The sequence below is a fragment of the Meriones unguiculatus genome, chromosome 1 (assembly GCF_030254825.1).
Source record: "Meriones unguiculatus strain TT.TT164.6M chromosome 1, Bangor_MerUng_6.1, whole genome shotgun sequence".
NCBI lineage: Eukaryota > Metazoa > Chordata > Mammalia > Rodentia > Muridae > Meriones > Meriones unguiculatus.
The window spans coordinates 190,215,423-190,235,975 of NC_083349.1; the positions used below are offsets into that span (position 1 = coordinate 190,215,423).

General features: G+C 42.4%; 2 protein-coding genes across 6 annotated transcripts; one reads left to right on the top strand and one right to left on the bottom strand.

Moving 5' to 3' along the window:
- Positions 1–116: 116 nt before the first annotated feature.
- Positions 117–2,084, bottom strand: LOC132654629 (uncharacterized). The gene is made up of 3 exons (XM_060385083.1): positions 1,847–2,084; positions 1,257–1,794; positions 117–594 (listed from the first exon to the last, which is right to left on the bottom strand). The coding sequence occupies exons 1-3, from the start codon at positions 2,082–2,084 to the stop codon at positions 444–446; spliced, it is 927 nt and encodes a 308-aa protein (XP_060241066.1). The 3' UTR covers positions 117–443.
- Hykk (hydroxylysine kinase) lies at positions 1,598–19,888 on the top strand. Of its 5 annotated transcripts, XM_060374082.1 has the most exons (7): positions 1,598–1,717; positions 2,009–2,150; positions 4,670–5,020; positions 6,062–6,201; positions 14,094–14,277; positions 17,419–17,889; positions 18,743–18,875. In XM_060374082.1, exons 3-6 carry the CDS (start codon positions 4,672–4,674, stop codon positions 17,877–17,879), a joined length of 1,134 nt encoding a protein of 377 aa, XP_060230065.1. In that variant the 5' UTR covers positions 1,598–1,717; positions 2,009–2,150; positions 4,670–4,671; the 3' UTR covers positions 17,880–17,889; positions 18,743–18,875. The 5 variants fall into 5 exon arrangements, with proteins under 5 accessions (XP_060230065.1, XP_021498704.1, XP_021498686.1 ...); XM_021643029.2 differs by lacking the exon at positions 17,419–17,889 and having other exon boundaries at positions 18,743–19,888; XM_021643011.2 differs by lacking the exon at positions 18,743–18,875 and having other exon boundaries at positions 17,419–18,429.
- The last annotated feature ends 665 nt before the right edge of the window (positions 19,889–20,553 follow it).

Here is a 20,553-nt window from a genome sequence, read left to right on the forward strand (position 1 = left end):
GAATAAAGCATAACTTAAAAAGAAATGAAATGTTATCCAGAAATTTCTCATCAAATATGTTCTGTGATGTTCAGAATAGTGAGAGATTTGGAGAATTCATATATTGTAGACAGGCCTTAAAAAGCAAACAGTTTTTATTTCTGGTTACAGGAAATCCAGGTCAAAGTCATTGACATCCTAAAGTGCACAAAGACACCCTTGCAACTTGAAGATTAGAAAACAAAACATGCTATGCGGAGCACTCTGGAGGCAGAGGCAGTGGCAGTTCGAGACCTGCCTGGTCTACAGAATGAGTTCCAGCACACCCAAGGCTATAGAGAAACAGAAACTCTGTCTCAAAAAAAAGAAAAAGATAACCTTGCCTAAAGAGGGAAGAGAAATGTCTCATTATGGGTGGGAATTGAAAAAAACATCCAAGTTAGTAACAAAGTAACTTTGTTCACCTAATTGTCATCTTCGAGGCGATATATATGTATAGCCAGGCGGTGGCGGCACACACCTTTAATCCGAGCGTTTGGGAGGCAGATTTCTGTGAAGCTAGCCTGCTGCTCTACAGAGCGAGCTCCAGGACAACCGAGGCTACATAGAGAAACCCTGTTTCGAAAAACAAAAAAGAATCACTTTCAAACATGGTTGCTTCTTTTTACGGACTAACTTTACCTTCGTTGTTTGGGATTAAAGGTGTTTAATTAGGGTGTGTCTGTATTCTAGCCAGAGTAGTCATATTGCTGGATTAAAATCCCTCTGCAAATAACTGGGTAATTATTGCACCCATGGGTGTGCCAAGACAGGAAAACAGGCAAATGAAATGTGCACACAATTATGAGCCCAAATTGCAAACCTGGATGATGGGTGTACTCGACTCTCCCACCAGAGAGTGCTCGGGCCATTCGGAGAAGCCCTGCTTAGCCAGAGAAGGACATCCACAACCTTGTCCCAGGCAAACTCTTGAGCACTTTTTCCTTAACTACCTGAAGGGTTCCAGCCCAGCTGCCAGCTGCCAGCTGTCTCGGTGTAAAAGTGTCTCCTTCACCCCAGGCCTGAACTGTGACGCTAACAACCTAGTTGCAGCTGCTTTCTCTCTCCCTCTATTGTACAGTTACCCCGCTTGAAAACCGGACTGCGGCCACTGGGAGTTGGCAAGCGCGGTCTGCTTGCGGCTCTACGCCCAGTAGGCTTCGGTTTTCCCGCCAGCACAGACAGCTTAGGGCCGTCGGAACATTCCAGTACCCGGACAGCGCGCCCCGTTTCCTCACCCTTGTAGTTTCAGAACCAGCATTCCCTCTGGGGAGAATGCACCTCCAGCTGCGCCCCGTGAGACAGCCTCCCGGATAACCGCTTCCAGAAAGCAGGAAGGCGTGAGGAAAGAAAGCCCCGAAGCGAGCCTGGGGCAGCTTCCTGCCGACCGGGCCAGAATTGACAGGCGCCGGCCGAACGCCCAAAGCCTACTGGAGGACCCAGCAGAAACAAGCCGCGCCCGGAGACTGACGGGGTAGTCCGGCTGCAGACAGCCAATCAGAAGCCGTGTCTCAACTCTGCGGGCGGGAAAGGGCTGGGCCAGGGCTGTCAGCTCTGCGCTGACTGGGCCAGGGCTGTGGGAGGGGCCCGTGGGAGGGCGGGGCTCCGGGCGGGGGCCGGGCCCACCTCCTGCACCGCGGCTGCCCGCCCGCTGAGAAGAGCGGCTGTGCTTCGGGTCGCCAGGTCGCGACGGCTGACAGTAAGTGGGGGAGGCTGAGGCGAGACCGGGCTTCCCCTGAGGTACGTCCCCGAGACGGGGCGGCGACCCTAGCGTTCCTCACGCGCGCAGCGCGCTGACGGGCTGGGCCCTGTCCAGCCCCAGCCGGGCTGAAGCGCAGAGCGCAAGCCCGAGGCTCCCACCCTCCGCTGGCCCGCGGGCCGCGGGCCGCGGGCTGGAAGCGATCCCAAAGGCTCCCCCGACATAACGGACACAAGGCCGGGAGCCCGGCTGTGGGCCTCCTCCCTCCTACCGCTGTCCTTCGCTCCGCAGCGAGACCCTGCAGCCTGGAGCTGTGATTGGCAGCAACCGCCGGCTCCCGAATAAGCGCAGGGAGTACAATTGCCATCTGTCCAACCGTGGAAGCTCGTAGCAGAAGGGTCGCTCTGAAGGCCAACGAGGGAGAAGCGCTAAGGTAGAGTTCGCTGGACTTCGTAACGCTTTAGCAGAGGGTGAAAGGAAAGACTGGGTTCTGCGTCTTTCTTTTTTCCTTGTGTGCCTTGCACAAAGTTCAAAGTAGAAGGTCCACTTGCTCTACCTTCCTCTCTCGTGCAACAGAAGATTATGGAGTCCAGTGCCAACCTCCTGGTTAGAAGCCCTTTCTGTTTGAGCGGGTTCTTTTTTAGGAGCTAAATATTGCTGGCAAGAAGTACACCAGCACCCCTATAGAATTTGGATTCGCCCTCCATCCTCTCCAAACACCAGGTTAAAATGGACATCTCTGATAAAAATTTTTTTCTTTATGTGTGTTTACTTTCAGTAGCAGGTTTCAATGTGTGTGTTTTCTTTCAGGACGTGGAATTCTTCGTGTATACAGCAAAAAAAAAAAAAAAAAAAAAAAAAAAAAAGCTCAAAAGAGAACTTTTAATAGCTTAGATATTGGCGCTAGAAGGGACCTTTAGGGACGACGTTGCTGAACTCTTTAGAGGCAGTGTGGCTCAAGTTTCAGAGGCTGGTTGCCTGGCTGGTGCTGGAACCACGTTTTCAAGCTCAGCACCAGTTTCGTACCAGGTCGTGTTGTGGCCAGGATGCTGAAGATACCTTGCCCTACTTTAGCAAACAGGACTCTGCAAAGAGATGCTGAACTAGACCCATTTAAGGACGTGGCAACATTTTCTGGAGATTGATTGGCCTTCACTAATTCCCTTTAACAGTCTTCAACTTTAAGAACTTTTTCTTGGGGCTGGAGAGATGGCTCAGTGGTTAAGAGCACTGTCTGTTCTTCCAAAGGACCGGGGTTCATTTCCCAGCACGCACATGGGAGCTCACAGCTGTCTGGAACTCTGGTTCCAAGGGATATGACATTTTCATACTAATGCATATAAAATATAATTAAATAAATTGATTTTTAAAAAGAGAACTCTTTCTTTCTGAGACAAAATCTCCCACAGTAACTGGGTCTAGATTGGAACTAGTCAGGACTGGCCTTCAGCTAGCAGCAATCTTTCTGCCCCTGTCTCTGGATCGGTGGGACAATAGACATGAGCCACCACACCCAGCTCCCTATCAAATTCCTGTCAAGCCTAGCATTGTTTTAATACTTTCAGAGTGGAGAGGGTTTCACCCTGGATATAATATTTCCGTTCACATTACATTCTGAACACTGACCTTATTTTATTTGTATTCAGAAGAAATGTCTACAATTCCTTGTAAAGTCTTAAAGGCAAAAGCAGTGTAACAGATGCATTCATTTTCAGAAGTTTCAGGTGCGAAGATTGTTTTGAAACCCTGTTTAGTCTTTGTGACAATATGTTTAGTGAACCAAACCTGAAGAGCTTAATTTGCTTCTGAAAGCAAATACTATGGTCAGAAGGTAAACATGAGAAGTGTTTGTTAACAATTTATCTGGGCTGTAGTGGTGCACACCTTTAATACCAGCACTCAGGAGGCAGAGGCAGGAGGATCTGTAAGTTTGAGGCCAGCCTGGTCTACAGAGTGAGTTCCTAGACAGCTAAGGCTACACAAAGAAACCCTGTCTCAAAAAACAAACCAAAAGGAAAGAAAGAAAGAAAAGAAAAAAACACACAACTCCTCAGCACATGATTCGCTTGGTAAAGTGCCTGGCTTAACATGCATGAGACTGAGTTTGATCCCCAGCACTAAATAAGTCAAGCATTTAATTTCAGCATATGGGAGGTAGAGGCAGGAGGATCAGAAATTGAAGGCTGTGCAATGAGTTTAGGGCCAGCCTATGCTACATGAAACCAAAAAACAAGCATAGAAGAATGCAACAGCTTGGAGTTGCAGGTGTGTGCTGCCCAGCCTGTCTTTTAATATAGTTGCTGTGGATCCAGACTCCGGTCTTCATGCTTACATATTGGTCACCCTCCCCAGGGAGCCTTCTTCCCAGGCTCTAGAACTGAGTTCTCGATGGAATTTAATATTAGTTTTGGACACATCTTAATGTCCTTGTTCCTATATTCCTGTGTAAGGTTAGCAGACAAGGGGAAAGATTGGATTGGATAACAAAATGTCCTTGTGACCTGCATTTTTCCATCCAATTGTACCTTCCAGGTGCTGGGATTATAACAGCAAGGGCCATTGTGCCCTGACAGAACATCAACTTCTTTTTCTTGTAAAGATTATTTAATGTTTAAATGCCGTTGTGTGACTGCAGATGCCTACAGAGTCCAGGAAAGGGTGTCAGAGTCTGCTGGAACTGATGTTATAGGGGAATGTAAGCCACGCAGTGTGAGTGCTGGGACCAAAGTCAGGTCTTCTGCAGAGTAACAAGTCCTCTTAACTGTGGAGCCATCGCTCTAGCTCCAGAACATCTGAATCTTTATCTCATTCACTAATTTCATTGCTTAAACTTTATAAATAAAAAATCAAGAAGCACAGACTCAATATAGAGAAACAGTGATCTGTCTTGAGAATAATCACTCAAACAAATAACTGTCATTGTAATATGTCTGGCTGTTGTTTTTCCCCTAGACATGATGTCAAGTGGAGACAGCCAGCAATCACAGGCTCTCACCAAGCCCACTTTTACTGAGGTACAAGCCTCTGCGCTGGTCGAGTCAGTATTTGGGTTCAAAGTTTCTAAGATCCGGCCACTCCCCAGCTATGATGACCAAAACTTTCATGTTCACATTTCAAGAACCGAAGACATCACAGATGACACAGTTGAATATGTCCTCAAAATAAGCAACACAGAGTCTAGCAAAACTCCAGACCTGATTGAAGTGCAGAACCATGTCATCATGTTTCTGAGAGCAGCTGGATTTCCAACAGCCTCTGTGTGCCGAACTAAAGGGGACAACACGATCTCCCTAATGTCCATTGGTAAAGGATTTCCTATACATTCATACTACCTCATTTTGGCTACAGGTAGAATCACAGTGTCAAGTGGAGATATAGTTTGGAAATGGGTTGAGTTGAGATCTAGTGTAAATTTTCTGTTTAAAAATGTCCTGGCAAATAATAACTAAGGGACCCATGAAAATAACTAAGGGACACGTTCCAGTCTTGTTTAACACAGAAAGATTATATGTGTTTTAGGAATTGAATTTAGACCCTTGCACATGCCAAGTGAGCACTCAGCAAAGACACTTCTCCAGCCTCAAGGATGTATTCCTATTTATTAGACCAGCTGCATATGCTGATGCTGCATTGTAGTAGAAACAGAAAGAGCATGAAACTAGCAATCAAGCATTTAAACCCTGGTTTGTCATTACTATGTACAGTCCTCAGGCACAACACTTGAAGGCAAGGCTGCAGGTCATCTCTTGGAGTCGACCCCTCTGCCTTCAAAGACTTCTGAGATGTGCCTAATTTAGCAAGCTGCAGTTTCTTGGAATTTTTTTTTTAGTGTGAGGTCTCTACCATCTTCTCTTCTTTGGTTCATCTATGATGTCTTAATTTGTGTTGCTCCAAACAACCAAGGCCCACTCCAGTCCCCGAGGAATAGATGGCAGAGCTGTATTACAGGTTCAAGATGCACTTCAGTTTGCCCCAGAGAAGGCTGTGATTTCTGGAACAGTCCCCCTTTTTATGCCTTGTGTTTCTCATTGCAGCTGGATATAAAAATGTGGGTTTTAGGCATTCATTTACCTAGAAAGTAACTGTCTCCTTGGACAGTTTACAAGTAAACCCTGTAAGGTTTACAGGGTTGAAGCTGTTTGAAGTGTATAAATGTTTATCTTTCTGTTTCCTTTGACCCCCACAGTCCTGCTTTACAGAACATTGCAAAGTAGTTTTAGCTTGGTACATTTTCCCTTTTATCCTGAAGCTTCTTTTCCTTTCAGTAGTAATTCTTTTTTTTTTTTTTAAGCTTTCTAGTTTTTCCAAGAATTACTGACAGGCTGTGTCATTCCTTCAATCTAGACAGTGGATCTGAAATCAAAAGCTACTTGGTGAGAATGCTCAGTTACCTCCCAGGAAGACCAATTGCTGAGATTGCCATCAGCCACCAGCAATTATATGAAATAGGAAGGCTAGCTGCCCAATTGGATAAAACACTGGAGGTAAGATATTGGGTCTTATTTTCTTTGTAAGGGATTTTTGTTGATTTATCTTTTTTTGTTGTTGTTGTTTTTGTTTTCATTTGTTTTGAGACAAAGTCTCACTAGGTAGCCCTTGCTGGCCTGGAACTCACTGTGTATACCAGACTAATATTGACTTCAAAGAGATCCTCCTGCCTCTGCCTTGAAAGTGCTGGGGTTAAAGGGGTGCATTTCCACGCCTGGCTAGAATGAGATGCTTAATAACATTATGCTTTGTTTATTCATTTTCTTCTTAGACAAAGTCTCATGCAGTACAGGGTGGGCTTCAAACTCACTGTGTGGCCAAAGACTACCTTGAATGTCTGATCCTCCTGCCTCTAACCTCCTGGGTACTGAAATTATGAGCATGTGTCTAGTTTATATGGTACTGGGGATTGACCTTTGTGCAGGATAGTGAAGCCCTCTACCAACTACACACCAAAGGATTTATTCACCTTTTATCCTTAATGCATAGCACTGTCCATTTGACACATTGGAAGACCTAATTTTTAAAAAGTAGCACCAAGTGGATTCTAAACTCAGGACTGCACTGGTCAGAAAGAAAAAGAGAAAGGACATTCCAGGGGAAGGAAAGAGCACATTAAATACAATGAATGAGAATGTTCTGGAACCTCTGGATGATTCATTGTGGCTGCAATACATAAGGCAAACAAAAGATAGAATTGAAAGTATAAGATGCAGTCAGATTATAAGATATACATTCTATCACAGTAAGGGCTTGATTTGTTTCTAACACTTGGGAGGCTGATACAGGAGTCTCATCAGTTTGTGCCAGCCTAGACCATATTGTAAGACCCTTCTTCCTACCCCTCAAAAGTAAGGAGTTTGAACTGTATCTTACAGGCAGTAGTGATCCTTGGGAGATTTTTCTTTTTTTCCTTTTCTTTTCGAGACAGGCTTTCTCTCTGTAGCCTTGGCTGTCCTGGACTCGCTCTGTAGGCCAGGCTGGCCTCGAACTCACAGTGATACTTCTGCCTCTGACTGGGAGGCAGTCTGGGAGGTTTTTCTTAATGTACAAAACCTACTAATTATAGCAATCTGAGGTCCAGAAAGGTGGAAAACATCTAGGAAGTGAATTCAGTAGTAAGATAATAAATAATTAGTAAAAACTGATTAAGGGAAAGATCAGTGAAAGGTTTAAGATGGATGTGGTGGTGCAGACCTTCAATTCCAGCACTGGGGAGGCAGCAAGAGGATCACCACAAGTTCAAAGCCAGTCTGGTCTACAGGGTGAGTTCTAGGTGGGGACTATGTAGCTAGATTCTGTCTCAAAATAAACAAACAAACACACAAATTTTAAAGTTTCAGGAGGTTTAGAAGATAATGCAACTCCATTTTAGTGATTGTTTTAGTGTTAAGCTTGTGACTAGGGAAGGACTGAACAAAAGTGTGGGCATGCAAAACCTACTTACTGGGGTACAGTCTCATTCTAAAGCAAGAAGCAATTAATAAGAGATGAACGAGATGAGGATAATTCTTTCAATCTCAGAAACATATTTGTAGTCTGATAGAAATTAGTAAAAGTAAAACAGAATACTGCTTTATGTGGTAGTCTTTATGCTTGAAATGTTTTTATAGGAAGGATATTATTAGCATTATTATTATTATTATCATCATCATCATCATCATTATTATTATTATTTGGGTTTTTGAGACAGGGTTTCTCTATGTAGCCTTGGCTGTCCTGGATTTTCTTTGTAGACCAGGCTGGCAGAAATCCACCTGCCTCTGCCTCCTAGAGTGCTGGGATCACAGGAATGCGCTGCCAGGCCTGAAAAAGACTTATTTATTTATTTTACATATATGAGTACTCTATCTGCATGCCAGAAAAGGGCATCATATCCCAGTATAGATGGTTGTGAGCTACTGTGTGTGTTTGCTGGGAATTGAACTCAGGACCCCAGAAGAACAGACAGTGCTCTTTTTTTTTTTTAAATAATTTATTTAATTTTCATTTTATGTGCGTTAGTGTGAAGGTGTGAGATCCCTTGGAATTTGTGTTAGACAGTTGTGAGCTGCCATGTGGGTGCTGGGAATTGAACCTGGGTCCTTTGGAAGAGCAGACAGTACTCTTAACCACTGAGCCATCTCTCCAGCCCCCAGACAGTGCTCTTAACCACTGAGCCATCTCTCCAGCCCAGGAAGAATTTTTAGGGTCTTGTTTGTTTGTTTTGTTTTTGTTTGTTTGTTTGTTTGTTTTGAATGCAACCTGACAGTGTTTATGAGGCTTGGTGGCGTATGCTTGTAGTCCCAGCACTTAGGAGGCGAAGGCAGAAAGGAGAATTGATGAAAGATTTAAGCCCAGCTTTGGCTATGTTCTGCCACATGAACAAAGAAACAAAGAAACCGAGAGTCTTTGCCATTTAGTTGATATAATCAGGCCACTTCCCCCGCCTCCACTGGGATGTGGGTGAGCATGTCCAACTCCTGCCTGTCTCTTGTGCTTCATATTCACTGAACTTCCTTGAGGAGATGCAGTTATATTGATTGGAAGCCGTGTGACTCTTTTGGGTCTCACTCTTAACCTCCTATAGGAGAGCCAGAGCTAGGTTTGCTCTAAAAATTATGTAATTCAAAACCCTTCTGAGTTCTCCGCCCAATATCCTACAAACTGATGTTTCCCAGGGTGGTCAGTAGCCACAGACACTTCCCAGCTTTGCATGTGTGCCTAATCTAATTCTTTTCAGGTGGTCCTTTCCTCAGACTTAACACGTGAGTCATGTGCCAACCCATCAAATGCTCAAGGAGGACTTGCTGTTCTCTCTGCAGCTCTGACCTTTGGGAGACTGTCCAGCAAACTCTAGCCACCTCTGTCTTCCGGGACTTTCAGCTCTATCTCTTCAACTCATTGAGCTCAGGGGCTCTTCCTGGGTCCTCCCTCTCTGCTGAGTCCTCAGTTAAGGTGGGGACAAACTCGTTTACTTGTCTGTCTTTGTTACTTAATATCAGTGACTTAAATTGTTTTCAGTGGTTTATCTTTTATAACTGGGCACACCAAGTCTGTTACTCGTCTTGGCCAGAACATCAAGGCAATGTGACCATCTAAACAGTATTAATTTACCCTGCTATCCCCAAGTACAAATAACCTATTTCTTTTCTGGTTAAACAAAAACCCTTCTATGACTCATTATTTAAAAAATAAAAAATAAAAAATAAACCTAATAAAAATACAAAGAAAAACCACAAGTTTCCAGTAATCTCATCTTCTGGAATAATGTTCAATAAACGTTTATAACCCTTTTCTATACTGCACTATGCTCACTTATTCAACAAAAAATGTACTTCATATAGCTTTGGGTGGTAAGCACATTAAGCATCAATCAGAAAACTTTTGATTAAGTTTGAGCACATTCTTTTGTAGATGTTTATTAAAATGTCCATTTATGGGGCTGCAAAGATTTTTGACACAGACACAAAGATGTTAGTTCAGACGCCAATACCAACCACCAACATAAAAGAATGGCAGAATATCTCCCAGCCTTGGGGAGGCAGAGACAGAAGCTCCCTGGGGCTTCCTAGCCAGCCAGTCTAGCCAAACTGGCAAGCTCCAGTCTGAGACCTCATCCCAAAAACAAAAATGGAGGGGCTGGCAAGGTGGCCAAGCAGTGAGACTCTCACCACCAAGCTTAAGGCCCACATGGTGGAAGCAAAGAACTGACTCCCAGAAGTTTTCCTCTGACCACCACACCAATGCCATAGCACACACGTACATACATGTGCTCACACAGCCACATGTAAATACTATGAAAGAAAAAGTAAAATAAAATGAAGAGCAACTGAGGAAGGTGCCCCGTGTTGACCACTGGCCTTCAGGTGTACCCATGCATACATGAGCATGTACACACGCACACACACGCACACACACACTCCACTTAGAATATCAGTGTGCTTTTCGTTTGAGTAGTTATTTCATTTGACAGGGTGTTTCTGGAGAAGATCAATTTGTTTACGTGTATGGGTGTTCTGCCTGCGTCTGTGTAAGTGTATTGCATGTGACAGGTATCCAAGGAGGCCAGAAGAAGGTGGCAGAACCCCTAGAGCTAGAGTGATGGATGGTTGTGAATGCACGTGAATGTTGGGAACAGAATCTCCGTCTTCTGCAGCAGCAGCAAGGGCTCGTAGTCACAGTCCAGCCCCTACTCTAGGGTCTTGCTACATAGCCCCGACTGACCCAGAATTCTCTGTCTAGACTGGGTTGACCTTGAACTTGTGGCAGTTCTCCTGTCTCTGCCTCCTGAGTTCTGGGATTACATGTGTAGGCCACTATACCTGGGTTAAGTATATTTTTAGGTTTTTTTCATATGTTAATTTTATTCAGAAAAACCCTTTTAGTGATTACACTGCTCTGTATTATATCTATATTGTGTCTATAATATCCTCAAAATATCTTCCAAATATGCTTTTTTAAATAAGTTTCTCTTATATCTTTCTCTTTTACCATTAAAAAATTAATGTATTGTGATATACTTAAGGTATAAAACATGTTATAAGATACACATATAGCAAAACAACTGCTACAGTGGAACATTGCCTCATTTGCTCTTCCGGTGACACTCAATTAACTCATGTATTTTATTTCCTGTCTCCCACATATGCACTTAGCAAAAAATGCTGACTGAGGACACTTAGCAGCCTTGGTATTCATGTTGTTAGATGATCAACTTGTTAGTCTTAAATATTGACTACTTTGCTACTCTCACTTCTTTTCAGAGGCTGTAAATATTTTGCCTTTTACTAAATATTTGCTCCAGTGTAACCTTTGGCTTCCACACACCTTTTTTTTTTTTTTATCCTGTCTATTGTAACCAATTAAAATTAACATATTTCATTTTCCTTAGGTATGTGCCTCCAAAAGGCTCAACTTAAGGGTCACATAGCAGTTCTGGTTTTAAATGTTAAAATAACTTTCCGTGCTATGGAAAGTTAGTAAAGTGACCGTACATTCTTGTCAACAGTATACACAGATTCTCTGTTTCCATACCCTTCCAGCTCTAGTTATCACTCATATATCCGACAGCATCTTTCTTCACAGGTGTGAGGTGATATCTCATGGTGCGTCCAGTTTTTGTTTCCCTGATGTTTATTTAGGTGTGAGCACTTTTTTGTGTACCCGTTGGACATTCTTGTATTGTCTTTGGGAAAATGTACTGTATTTTGTCTTTTGCTCATTTTAAAATTTAGTTACATTGTTTCTATTGCTATTGGGTTTACTAGGGTTTTTGTTTGTCTGTTTGTTTTTACAAATCTTGCATACTAGCATTTTTCTACATTTTTTTCACTGACTCAATTCAGGTTAAAATTGTTGACTTTCTGTATGAATGTATTCATATGTGTACATGATGTGTGGGTGTGCACTTGCATGTCCAGAGGTTGATGTCGGGGTCTTTCTTGATTGCACCCATCTTTTGTTATTAATTTTAAATTTCACACTTATGTATTTATTGTGTGTGTTTGTTCATGTGTGTGTCCGTGCCATAGTGCATGTGTAGAAGTCTGAGGCACGGACAACTTACGGGAGTCGGTTCTCTCCTACTACCGGGGTTCTGAGCCTCAAACTCCAGTCACCAGGCTTGGCAAATGCCTTTTTCTGGTAAGCCAGCTCTCTAGCCCTCCTGCTTACCCTTTGAGACAGTTCTCTCCTAAGCCTGAAACTTTCTAGTTGACTCCAGTGGCTGGCCAGCAAGCCCCAGGGGATCCTCCTCTGTCCATTCCCCAGTGTTGGTAGTAGAGGCCTGTGCCTGTCGTTGCTGCTCTGAGCCATTTCCCCAGCCCCAGTGCTGCTGGATTTTCTGTGCAGATGTTTTTAATTTAATATAATCCCATCTGTTTATTTTTACTCTGGGTATGATAGACAAGCAATCATTGACAAAGTCATTGTCAAGGAGCTCTATGATTTCAGATCATGTCTATATTTTGGGTTTGACTTTGGTGTATGGTATAAGATACATGTCCAAGATCGTTGTTTTTCATGCTGAAATCCAGTTTTCCCAGAACTATATTAAGGAACCTTAATCTTTCCCATGGTGTCTTTATGGTGCCCTACTTGAATACTGCTTGGTTCTGTGCTCTTAAGGTTATTTACGGGTTCTCTGCACTGTTCCACTAGTTCTTTTGCCTGCTTTTATACTAGTAAAATGTTATTTTTTACTTTTGTTTGTTTTCTCATGCTGGGCATTGAACCCAGGGCAACCTTCATGCTAAGTACATGAGCTACCACTGATGTATATCCTCAGCACTCATATTGTTTTGGTTGTACTATAATCTTAAATCTGATTAAAGTCCTCCCACTTTGCTGTTCTCCTCAGAATCCCTCTGAGTACTTAGAGCCTTTCATGTTTTTTTTTTCTAAGCAAAGATGATTTTATTTTTTAAACTTAAGTCAATATTTGTACCTCTAATGAAAACAGCGCTATTCATAATCACATTTTCAGAGATGGTTCTTTCTTTTTTTTAATTTTTATTTTTTTACATTAATCACAGGTTATTTACTTTGTATCCCAGTCATAGCCCCCTCCCTATCTTTCATGGTTTTATGCAGATCTTAAGGTGGTTTCCCCCCATAATTTTGCAAAGAATGCTATTGGGATTTTGGCAGGGCCTTTGTCAACTCCTTTATCACTGACTGATATCTCCTTCCAGCCTGTCTGTGGGTTCTCACACCCTTCTCCTGTGGGCTTCACTCCATGCCTCCCCCTCCCAAAGCCTCAGCTCTTTTTTCTTTGCTAGAGATGGCGAATGCAGTTTTAGAGGAGACGTCTGCACATGTTGGGTGTTCTGTCACTGCTGCTGTGCTGTGCAGCCTTTCTTAAGTTGGCATATGGGGAACGGGGGATCTGGGGAGAGAGACCCACTCTCCACTTGGTATTTCAGTGCCTTCTGGCCTACTTTATTCACACTGCTTAGGCCCTCACTGACCTTCCATCGCGCATGGCAGGCCGCATCCCTTAACCTTCCTGTAAGTAGTAAAAGCTGCAGTGTCTATGATACTGTAAAGGTATGCTGTTTCAGTTCCGTCCCTGTGATACAGGCTGTGAATAATCTGCCAAGGATATAGTTGGTCCACTGAAAATTCTAGCAGCTTCCAGGCCAGGGGGTTCCAGAGGAGACAGGAGCCCTGACATCAAAGACAGTCTGGAATTTGGTTGCAGCTTGACTGACAGATAGGTTGTTGGTCTGGCTCAGGAGATTCAAGTATGGAGAAGAAAGCATAGGGCTTTCTGTGAATATGACTGTGGCCTAGCTCTGTACTAGAGGAAATGGTAAGAGAAAGAGTGAGGACACTAATTGGGAGATAGGCTAACATGAATTAGCAAACAGCACTGGTTAAAATGCCAGCAATTCAGATTGGGTTGCAAGGAGCTAAAGGAAATAAGGGCTAGAAAAGTCAGAATGATCAGCTACAAAATCCATCTTTTTGAATATTCAAAGAAACTTTTGGATTGAGGACATAGCTCAGGAACAGAGTGCTTGTCTAGCATGTGGAAGACCCTTTGTTCAATATCCAGCACCACAAAACAAGCAAACTAAAAACATGGCATTTATGGAGGCCATAAGAGGGTATCAGATACCTTGTAGCTGTAGTGCCCACTCAAATGTCAAGAGGCTGTTTCTTGCTTTAATATATATTTTTACTTTTTTTTTTTTTTTTTACGCAAGTCCAGACTCACTATGGAGGCGAGGATGACTTTGAACTTCTAATTTGCCAGTACCCACCTGTCAAATGCTGGGGATTATAGACATACGCTGCCATGCTTAGTTTTATCACAGGGATCAAATGGTAGGGCACTGTGCATTCTAAGCAAGCGCTGTACTGCCTAAGCTACATCCTACCCTGTTTCTTGCTTTTCACTTAGGAATTCCATCACCCAAAGTTAAACCTTCTTCATCGAGAGAACTTCATCTGGAATCTGAAAAATGTTCCTCTTCTAGAGAACTACATGGGTGCCCTGAGCCAGAGCCGAAACCGGGAGATTGTTGAACAGGTTATTCAGCTGTTCAAGGAAGAAGTAATGACCAAATTAAGTCATTTTCGAGAATGTAAGTATTTTCCCAATCAAGTATGTGTTTTTCTCAACCTTTAAGTTGCAAATTTCACATTGTCAAGAAAACATGGAGGTACAGCTTAGATTTCTGATGTAATAAGATTTCATCATTTGTTCTTATAACTTTTACAAGAATGATGTCTTTGCTACTTGTAAGTTTGCTATATTTGAAGTTTGATTTTGTTGTTGTCTGGGCTATTAGCTACTTCTGATCCTGGTTGTGGGAGCATGGGGGTCCTGGCTGTAAGGGTTATTTAGATTACTAGCCACTTCCCGTCCTGGTTTAGTACCTTGATGTGGCCTGGTCCAAAAGATAATGCAAACCACCAGGCTATTAATCGCTATCAATTCCCAGCTTTCAGAATGAAGGAACAGGTTTAACATCCTTTTCCTTGGAAAGACAATCCTGCATGCTTAACATCCCTGGTTTCAGTGGAGATCTGTGGGCACAAGGACTTCATGCTGTGCTCCCAACATATCCGTAGAGTTTATTTTAAATGTGTGTGTGTGTGTGTGGTGTGTGTGTGTGTGTGTGTGTGTGGTGTGTGTGTGTGTGTGTGTGTGTGTGTGTGTGTGTGGTGTATGTGTGCCGCATGCAGGTACCCATTGAGGCCATAGGAGTTATCAGATCTCCTGTAGCTGTAGCTGTAGCACCCACCCTGTGTGGGTGCTGGGAACCAAACTCAGGTCCTGTGAAGAGCAGGAAGTGCTTTTATCCACTGATCTATCTCTTAGGCTCTTGACATTAAACACATCATTTAAATAACTTATCTCAAGATACTTCAGAACTTATATATGTATAACAACATTATCTGAAATGTTCTATAAAAGAAGAAATGCCCCCCCCCCCCTTGAGTACATCTTTCCATATAGACCAGCCTGGCCTGGAACCCACATTCCTCTTGCTTTAGCCTATCAAATTCTGGGTTTACAAGTGTGTAAAACCAGGCCAGGTGAGACAGCCCTTTTATTTGTTTTATCTCACTAAGCATCCTTGCATTTCTACCCCAGGAAACTCTTTCAGGGTTAAATTATTTATTCATTGTGCATGTGCACATGTGTGCATGCATGTGTTTTTGGACATGCATGTGCTGGGGTGGGTTGAATGGATGTCATAGGAAAACTTTTGAGTTTGGTCTGTCCTTGTGAGTTCTGGAGATGGAACTCAGGTTAGTCAGTACTTGAAATATGACTTGTGTAACAGTTCAGGAAGTGGGCTGTTCCACATTATTCAATTTTTTCAACTTTCTTTTTCTTTAAAGATTTATTTATGAGTTCTCTATCTGTACGCACACCTGCATGCCAGAAGAGGCCATCAGATCACATTATAGATAGTTGTGAGCCACCATGTGGGTGCCAGGAATTGAACTCAGGACCTCTCGAAGAACAGCTCGTGTTCTGCTGAGCCATCTCTCTAGCCCCCCAATCTTTATTTTTAATGATTTGTTTTTATTTCATGTGCATTGGTATTTTGTCTACATATATGTCTGTATGAGAGAGTGTTGGATCCCCTATTACTAGAGTTACAGACAGCTATGACCCCACCTTGTGGGTTATGGGAATTGAACCTCAGTCCTCTAGAAGAGCAGCCAGAGCTCATAACTCCCGAGCTTTCTCTCCAGCCTCAAATCTTTATGAATTGAAATGACTACCTGTGGTTAGTGGCTAGGAGTTTGAACAAGACGAATATATATATATATATATATATATATATGATTTCATATTTATTTCATAATACTTAAATCTTTATGATGTGATGTTTGTTACATTTTTATCAAAAGTCTATGTGTGATTAGAATTAAAGTATATCTGTAATTTTGGGGTATGTGCCTCTTAGATCAAGTTTGTCAAGCATATTATTGAAATTTCTTGTGTCTTTTATTGGTCACCTTTGTCTGTTTGTTCTAATAATTGCTGAGTAAAGCATACTTCAATCTCTGTGATGTCGATTTTCTGTTTTTTCCTTGCATTTCTAATTTTGTTATATATATATATCTTGACTTAATTCTATGCTACATTCCTATTTAAGAAATGTAAAATTTGAAATGTATGGTTTGCAATAATGTTCATTTGTATTACTCACTGTGATACATTTTAATTAAGCATAATTTAGATAAACTTAATCATATAGAAATTGAGCTGAGCATGGTGGCCCACACCTCTAATCCCTATCCATGGGGACTGAGGCAGAAAGAAAGATTGTCATGAAGTACAGGCCAGTTTGGGCTACAGAGTCAGATCCTGCCTCATGAAAAAAGTTTGTAAGTTAAAAAGACACATTCTGTATCACCTAGTTATTTTAAGGTGTGGGACTCCCAGGGTTTTGATGCTTGTGAACAAAATAATAGTGTTTTAATTCTAGACAGTAGCTTAATCATTGTTTTTGAAATTTCCTATGATAAAGAAAAGTTTGGGGTTTCATTTTCTCCCAACATATTACAATTTGATGCATGGTCTACTGTGCATGCCTGGCTCATAGCTTGTACCACATGCAGCTAACTACACTACATATAACTCCAGGTGCACTGTGCCCTGACTACAGGCAGGGCCATGGATGGCAAAGTTTTACAACATTTTCTAAATACTCTCAGTTTCTAGTTTATTTTTTAATTTCTCTCTCTTTCTCACTCTCCCCCTGTCTGGCCTGGAACTCTCTGTGTAGACCAGGCTGATCTTAAACTCAGAGAGATCCATTTGCCTCTGCCTCCTGAGTCTAGCTTTAAGGGTGTGCATCACTACACCAGGCTTATCAGAGATTTTTTTTTTTAAAGCCTCGATATAAATAAAGGTCCATGTGGTCCATGTGAGTCTCTGCTTCTTATAGTGATATGAATGTGATTCTGTTCCTTTAAAACATCTCTGGCTTTGAGCAGTTCTCCATCAGGGTGTTTGCAAGTACTCCAGTTTCCGTCTTAACCTCTGCACAGGTGAGAAGCAAGAACAAAGAGCCAAGACGCTGCCTTCGTCCTTTGCAGGGAAAATGGCTTTATTTTAAGAAAACAGAGTTTGTGCCTTTATGTCTGCTTGCTCATCAAATTATTTAGAAAATGACTTCGTTTTTTTAAAAAAAAAGAAAGGTAGAAAGAGAATGAGTTGGCATTGTAAATAACTTTCTACATGATTTTTCTGATTTCAGGTATTAATCATGGTGATCTTAATGACCATAACATTTTAGTAGACCTCAGCAAGTCGGCCTCTGGAGATGCTGTGTACCAAGTCTCGGGCATCTTAGACTTTGGTGACATGAGCTATGGCTACTACGTGTTTGAAGTGGCCATCATCATCATGTACATGATGATTGAAAGCACAGACCCTATACAAGTGGGAGGGCACATCCTTGCAGGGTTTGAAAGTGTGATCCCTCTGACCCCTGTAGAGAGGAGTGTTTTGTTTTTACTGGTTTGTAGTCGTTTTAGTCAGTCCCTCGTCATGGCCGCATACACTTGCCAGCTGTACCCAGAGAACAAAGAATACCTCATGATTACAGCGAAAACTGGATGGAAGCATTTACAGCAGATGTTTGACATGGGCCAGAAAGCCATAGAAGAAATCTGGTTTGAAACTGCCAAGTCCTATGAATCTGGGATCTCCATGTGACCAGAGAAAAGTTTGTATTTCCTTTGGCAATTAAAACTCAGCCGGGCTCAGATCAAATTTATGAAGGATTTTCATGCAGTGTTAAAACTAAAATGATAAAACAGGTCCACTCTAAATATGAAGAGGCAAAGAAAGGTCTGGTTTTTACAGCAATCTTAGGACCATCTTTTACACTTAAGAAAGTTCTACCTGAAGCACCTGTCTAGCACAGAAGGCCCTGGGCTCATCCTCAACACCACAGAAAAGAAAGACACAGGCACAACTAAGCATGTCTTTGTGCAGGTCTTGCTTGCCTTTTTATAAGAAACATGATAGCCAGGCCATGGTCAGAAGGCAGGCAGATTTCTGAGTTCAAGACTAGCCTGGGCTACAGAGTGAGTTCCAGGACAGCCAGGACTACACAGAGAAACTCTGTCTCAGAAAGAAAGAAAGAAAACAAAACAAAACAAAACAAAAAAAACCAGGAACATACGTGATGATGTTTGATTTGTAATCAGTCTCAGGAGGCCTATTCCAGTCCTTAAATCAATGACTTTAAAACTGAAAAGAATATAGATATATAGCTATATTCACATATTTGAAATAATTCATGTATTTGAAATAATTCACATATTTTAAATACCTAGCCTACATACACATAACTCTTAGGAACTCCTCATTGATCTCACCTCTCTAGAATCCCACTGGGATTAAGGGCATGTGCCACCATGCCAGCCTGTGATTGCTCTTTATAGAAATCTGTAAAATTAGTGAAATGAAGCTCATTGCATATTTGGCTTAAATTTTACCTCAGTATTTCCTTTACTAATTTATTTTCATGTCTCTTTAGTATAAGTGTTTTGTTTTGTTTTTCCTGTTTTAAGATCGGATTCCACTGTGCTGTCCATACTGGAATCAAGCTGTCAAACTCCTGAGCTCAAGTAATAATCCTGCCCCATGCAACCAAGCAGCCGGGACTATAAGCATGCACACCACACTCAGCACATTCATCTACAGACCACTCAGGTCCAGAACTCTAGTCATGTCAACACCTGACAGTAGGTATCTATCTTTCTGTCTAAGTGTGCCCTGATCCTGTAACAGCCTATCTGTCTGCCTCCCTGCCTTATCTCCCCGTCTGCTGTCTAAACTTCCCAAATTAGGCATTTTAACTCCTGTGTCTTGGTTTCTTTTTTGGAAGATCAAGATAATGGATGTACCTATCCCAGATAGTTAATTGTGAGGGTTTTGTAAGAGACTATGGCAGCCTCTTAGCATGGACTATGCCACATAGTAAAGGCATAATAGTTACTAAATAATGGATCACATTCCAGGTTACCCAAGCTCAAAAATATTGGTGAGACATGACATGTTGCTTGGCTTTCTCAGACTCAGTCATTGAGCTCTGCTGCTTTCACAAGTCAAGGATATTAGGTTAACAAACCTGGAGGAGGTCTGTCTTTGTGGCTTCATTAATTTTTCAGTAGTATATGCTATAACCCAGTGCTCATCTTACATGCACTACCTTATTTAATCCAGAAAAGAATCATAGATATTCTGATGATTAATCTCCATTTTTTAGATAAAGAAATAGAGCCTTTTAAAGCTGGATTAATTGACTCAAAAGCAAGCCCAGGCTTAGATCTTAAATTAGGTCTTTGGGCTGTAACACCTGTTCCTAAGCAGTACAGAATCTCAAACTTCTTCTGCCTCTTCTTTCCTCTTCCAAGACACACATACGCACACAGAGATTGACAGACAGAACAAATGAGATCATTCACATACGAAACACTTAGGATGCTCACACTTAAGGTTTTTATTTAACTTGGCTAATCAGGAAACTGGGGACCAGAAAAATGGGCTGAAACTTTGGTTTCACTCACTCCAGATCAGTGTTCATCCTGTTATACAATGAAACCCTGCAGGTTTTTCTCGATTGTTTTTGCTAACAGGGATTCTCTCCACTAAACTCCTAATGCAAACATTGCTGATTTCTGTTATGACATTAAATATATACTGAATTATATTGATATTTTACTACTTGGTCTTTTTTTCTTCTTCTTCTCAATTTTGAAAATCTCCTTATGGCTTGGAATTCACAGGGCAAACCAGGCCCTGAGTACTGGCCAGGTCCAGCCTACATGCAACTAATTTCTAAGCTTCCCCCTTTCAAAAACCCAGATCCAATAATTTTGCACCCTACACAGAAGACAATGCCCCTGTCCAGTGGGCTGAAATGACTACAGTATTAAGCCAAACACAGTCAACCCACTAGCTCTTCAAACCCCAACATAGCGACAAAAACTAGGAAAGATTGGAAAGGAGAAATGGACGAAGAGGATTCTTAAACTTAAAAAGAAAGTTACCCCACTTAAACAGTTGGATCTGAGAAAGGAGAAAACGAGGCTAAGAGGCAGGACGAAGGAAACTATTCCGGGCCCAGGCTGGACTAGTAGGCGAATACAGCAGCTGCTCCTCTGGCCTCCATTAGAATGGAGAGAAAGCGAAAGTGAATCGCGAAGCGTAGGAGGCATCTGGGTTCCGCTTGGCGCAGGACGGGCTCTTCCCTCCTTCCTCCAGTCTTCCTTTAACACAAACGCCAGCCTAAGCCAAGGCTGTGCTTCTCCAGCGTCCACGTGGGCTGCCTATCTCCGCCCCGGCTCCCGGAGGACTTCCGCGTCGCCGCCGCCCCGCC

Excerpts from the sequence above, each read along its gene's own strand:
- Hykk (XM_060374082.1), top strand. The coding sequence starts at position 4,672 with ATGATGTCAAGTGGAGACAGCCAGCAATCACAGGCTCTCACCAAGCCC. Across the intron at positions 5,021-6,061 it reads GATCTCCCTAATGTCCATTG|ACAGTGGATCTGAAATCAAA; the intron begins GTAAAGGATTTC and ends CCTTCAATCTAG. Across the intron at positions 6,202-14,093 it reads AATTGGATAAAACACTGGAG|GAATTCCATCACCCAAAGTT; the intron begins GTAAGATATTGG and ends CTTTTCACTTAG.
- LOC132654629 (XM_060385083.1), bottom strand. The coding sequence starts at position 2,084 with ATGGCAATTGTACTCCCTGCGCTTATTCGGGAGCCGGCGGTTGCTGCC. Across the intron at positions 1,795-1,846 it reads GGCTTGCGCTCTGCGCTTCA|GAACGCTAGGGTCGCCGCCC; the intron begins GCCCGGCTGGGG and ends TGCGCGCGTGAG. Across the intron at positions 595-1,256 it reads CTGGTTCTGAAACTACAAGG|GGTTTCTCTATGTAGCCTCG; the intron begins GTGAGGAAACGG and ends TTTTCGAAACAG.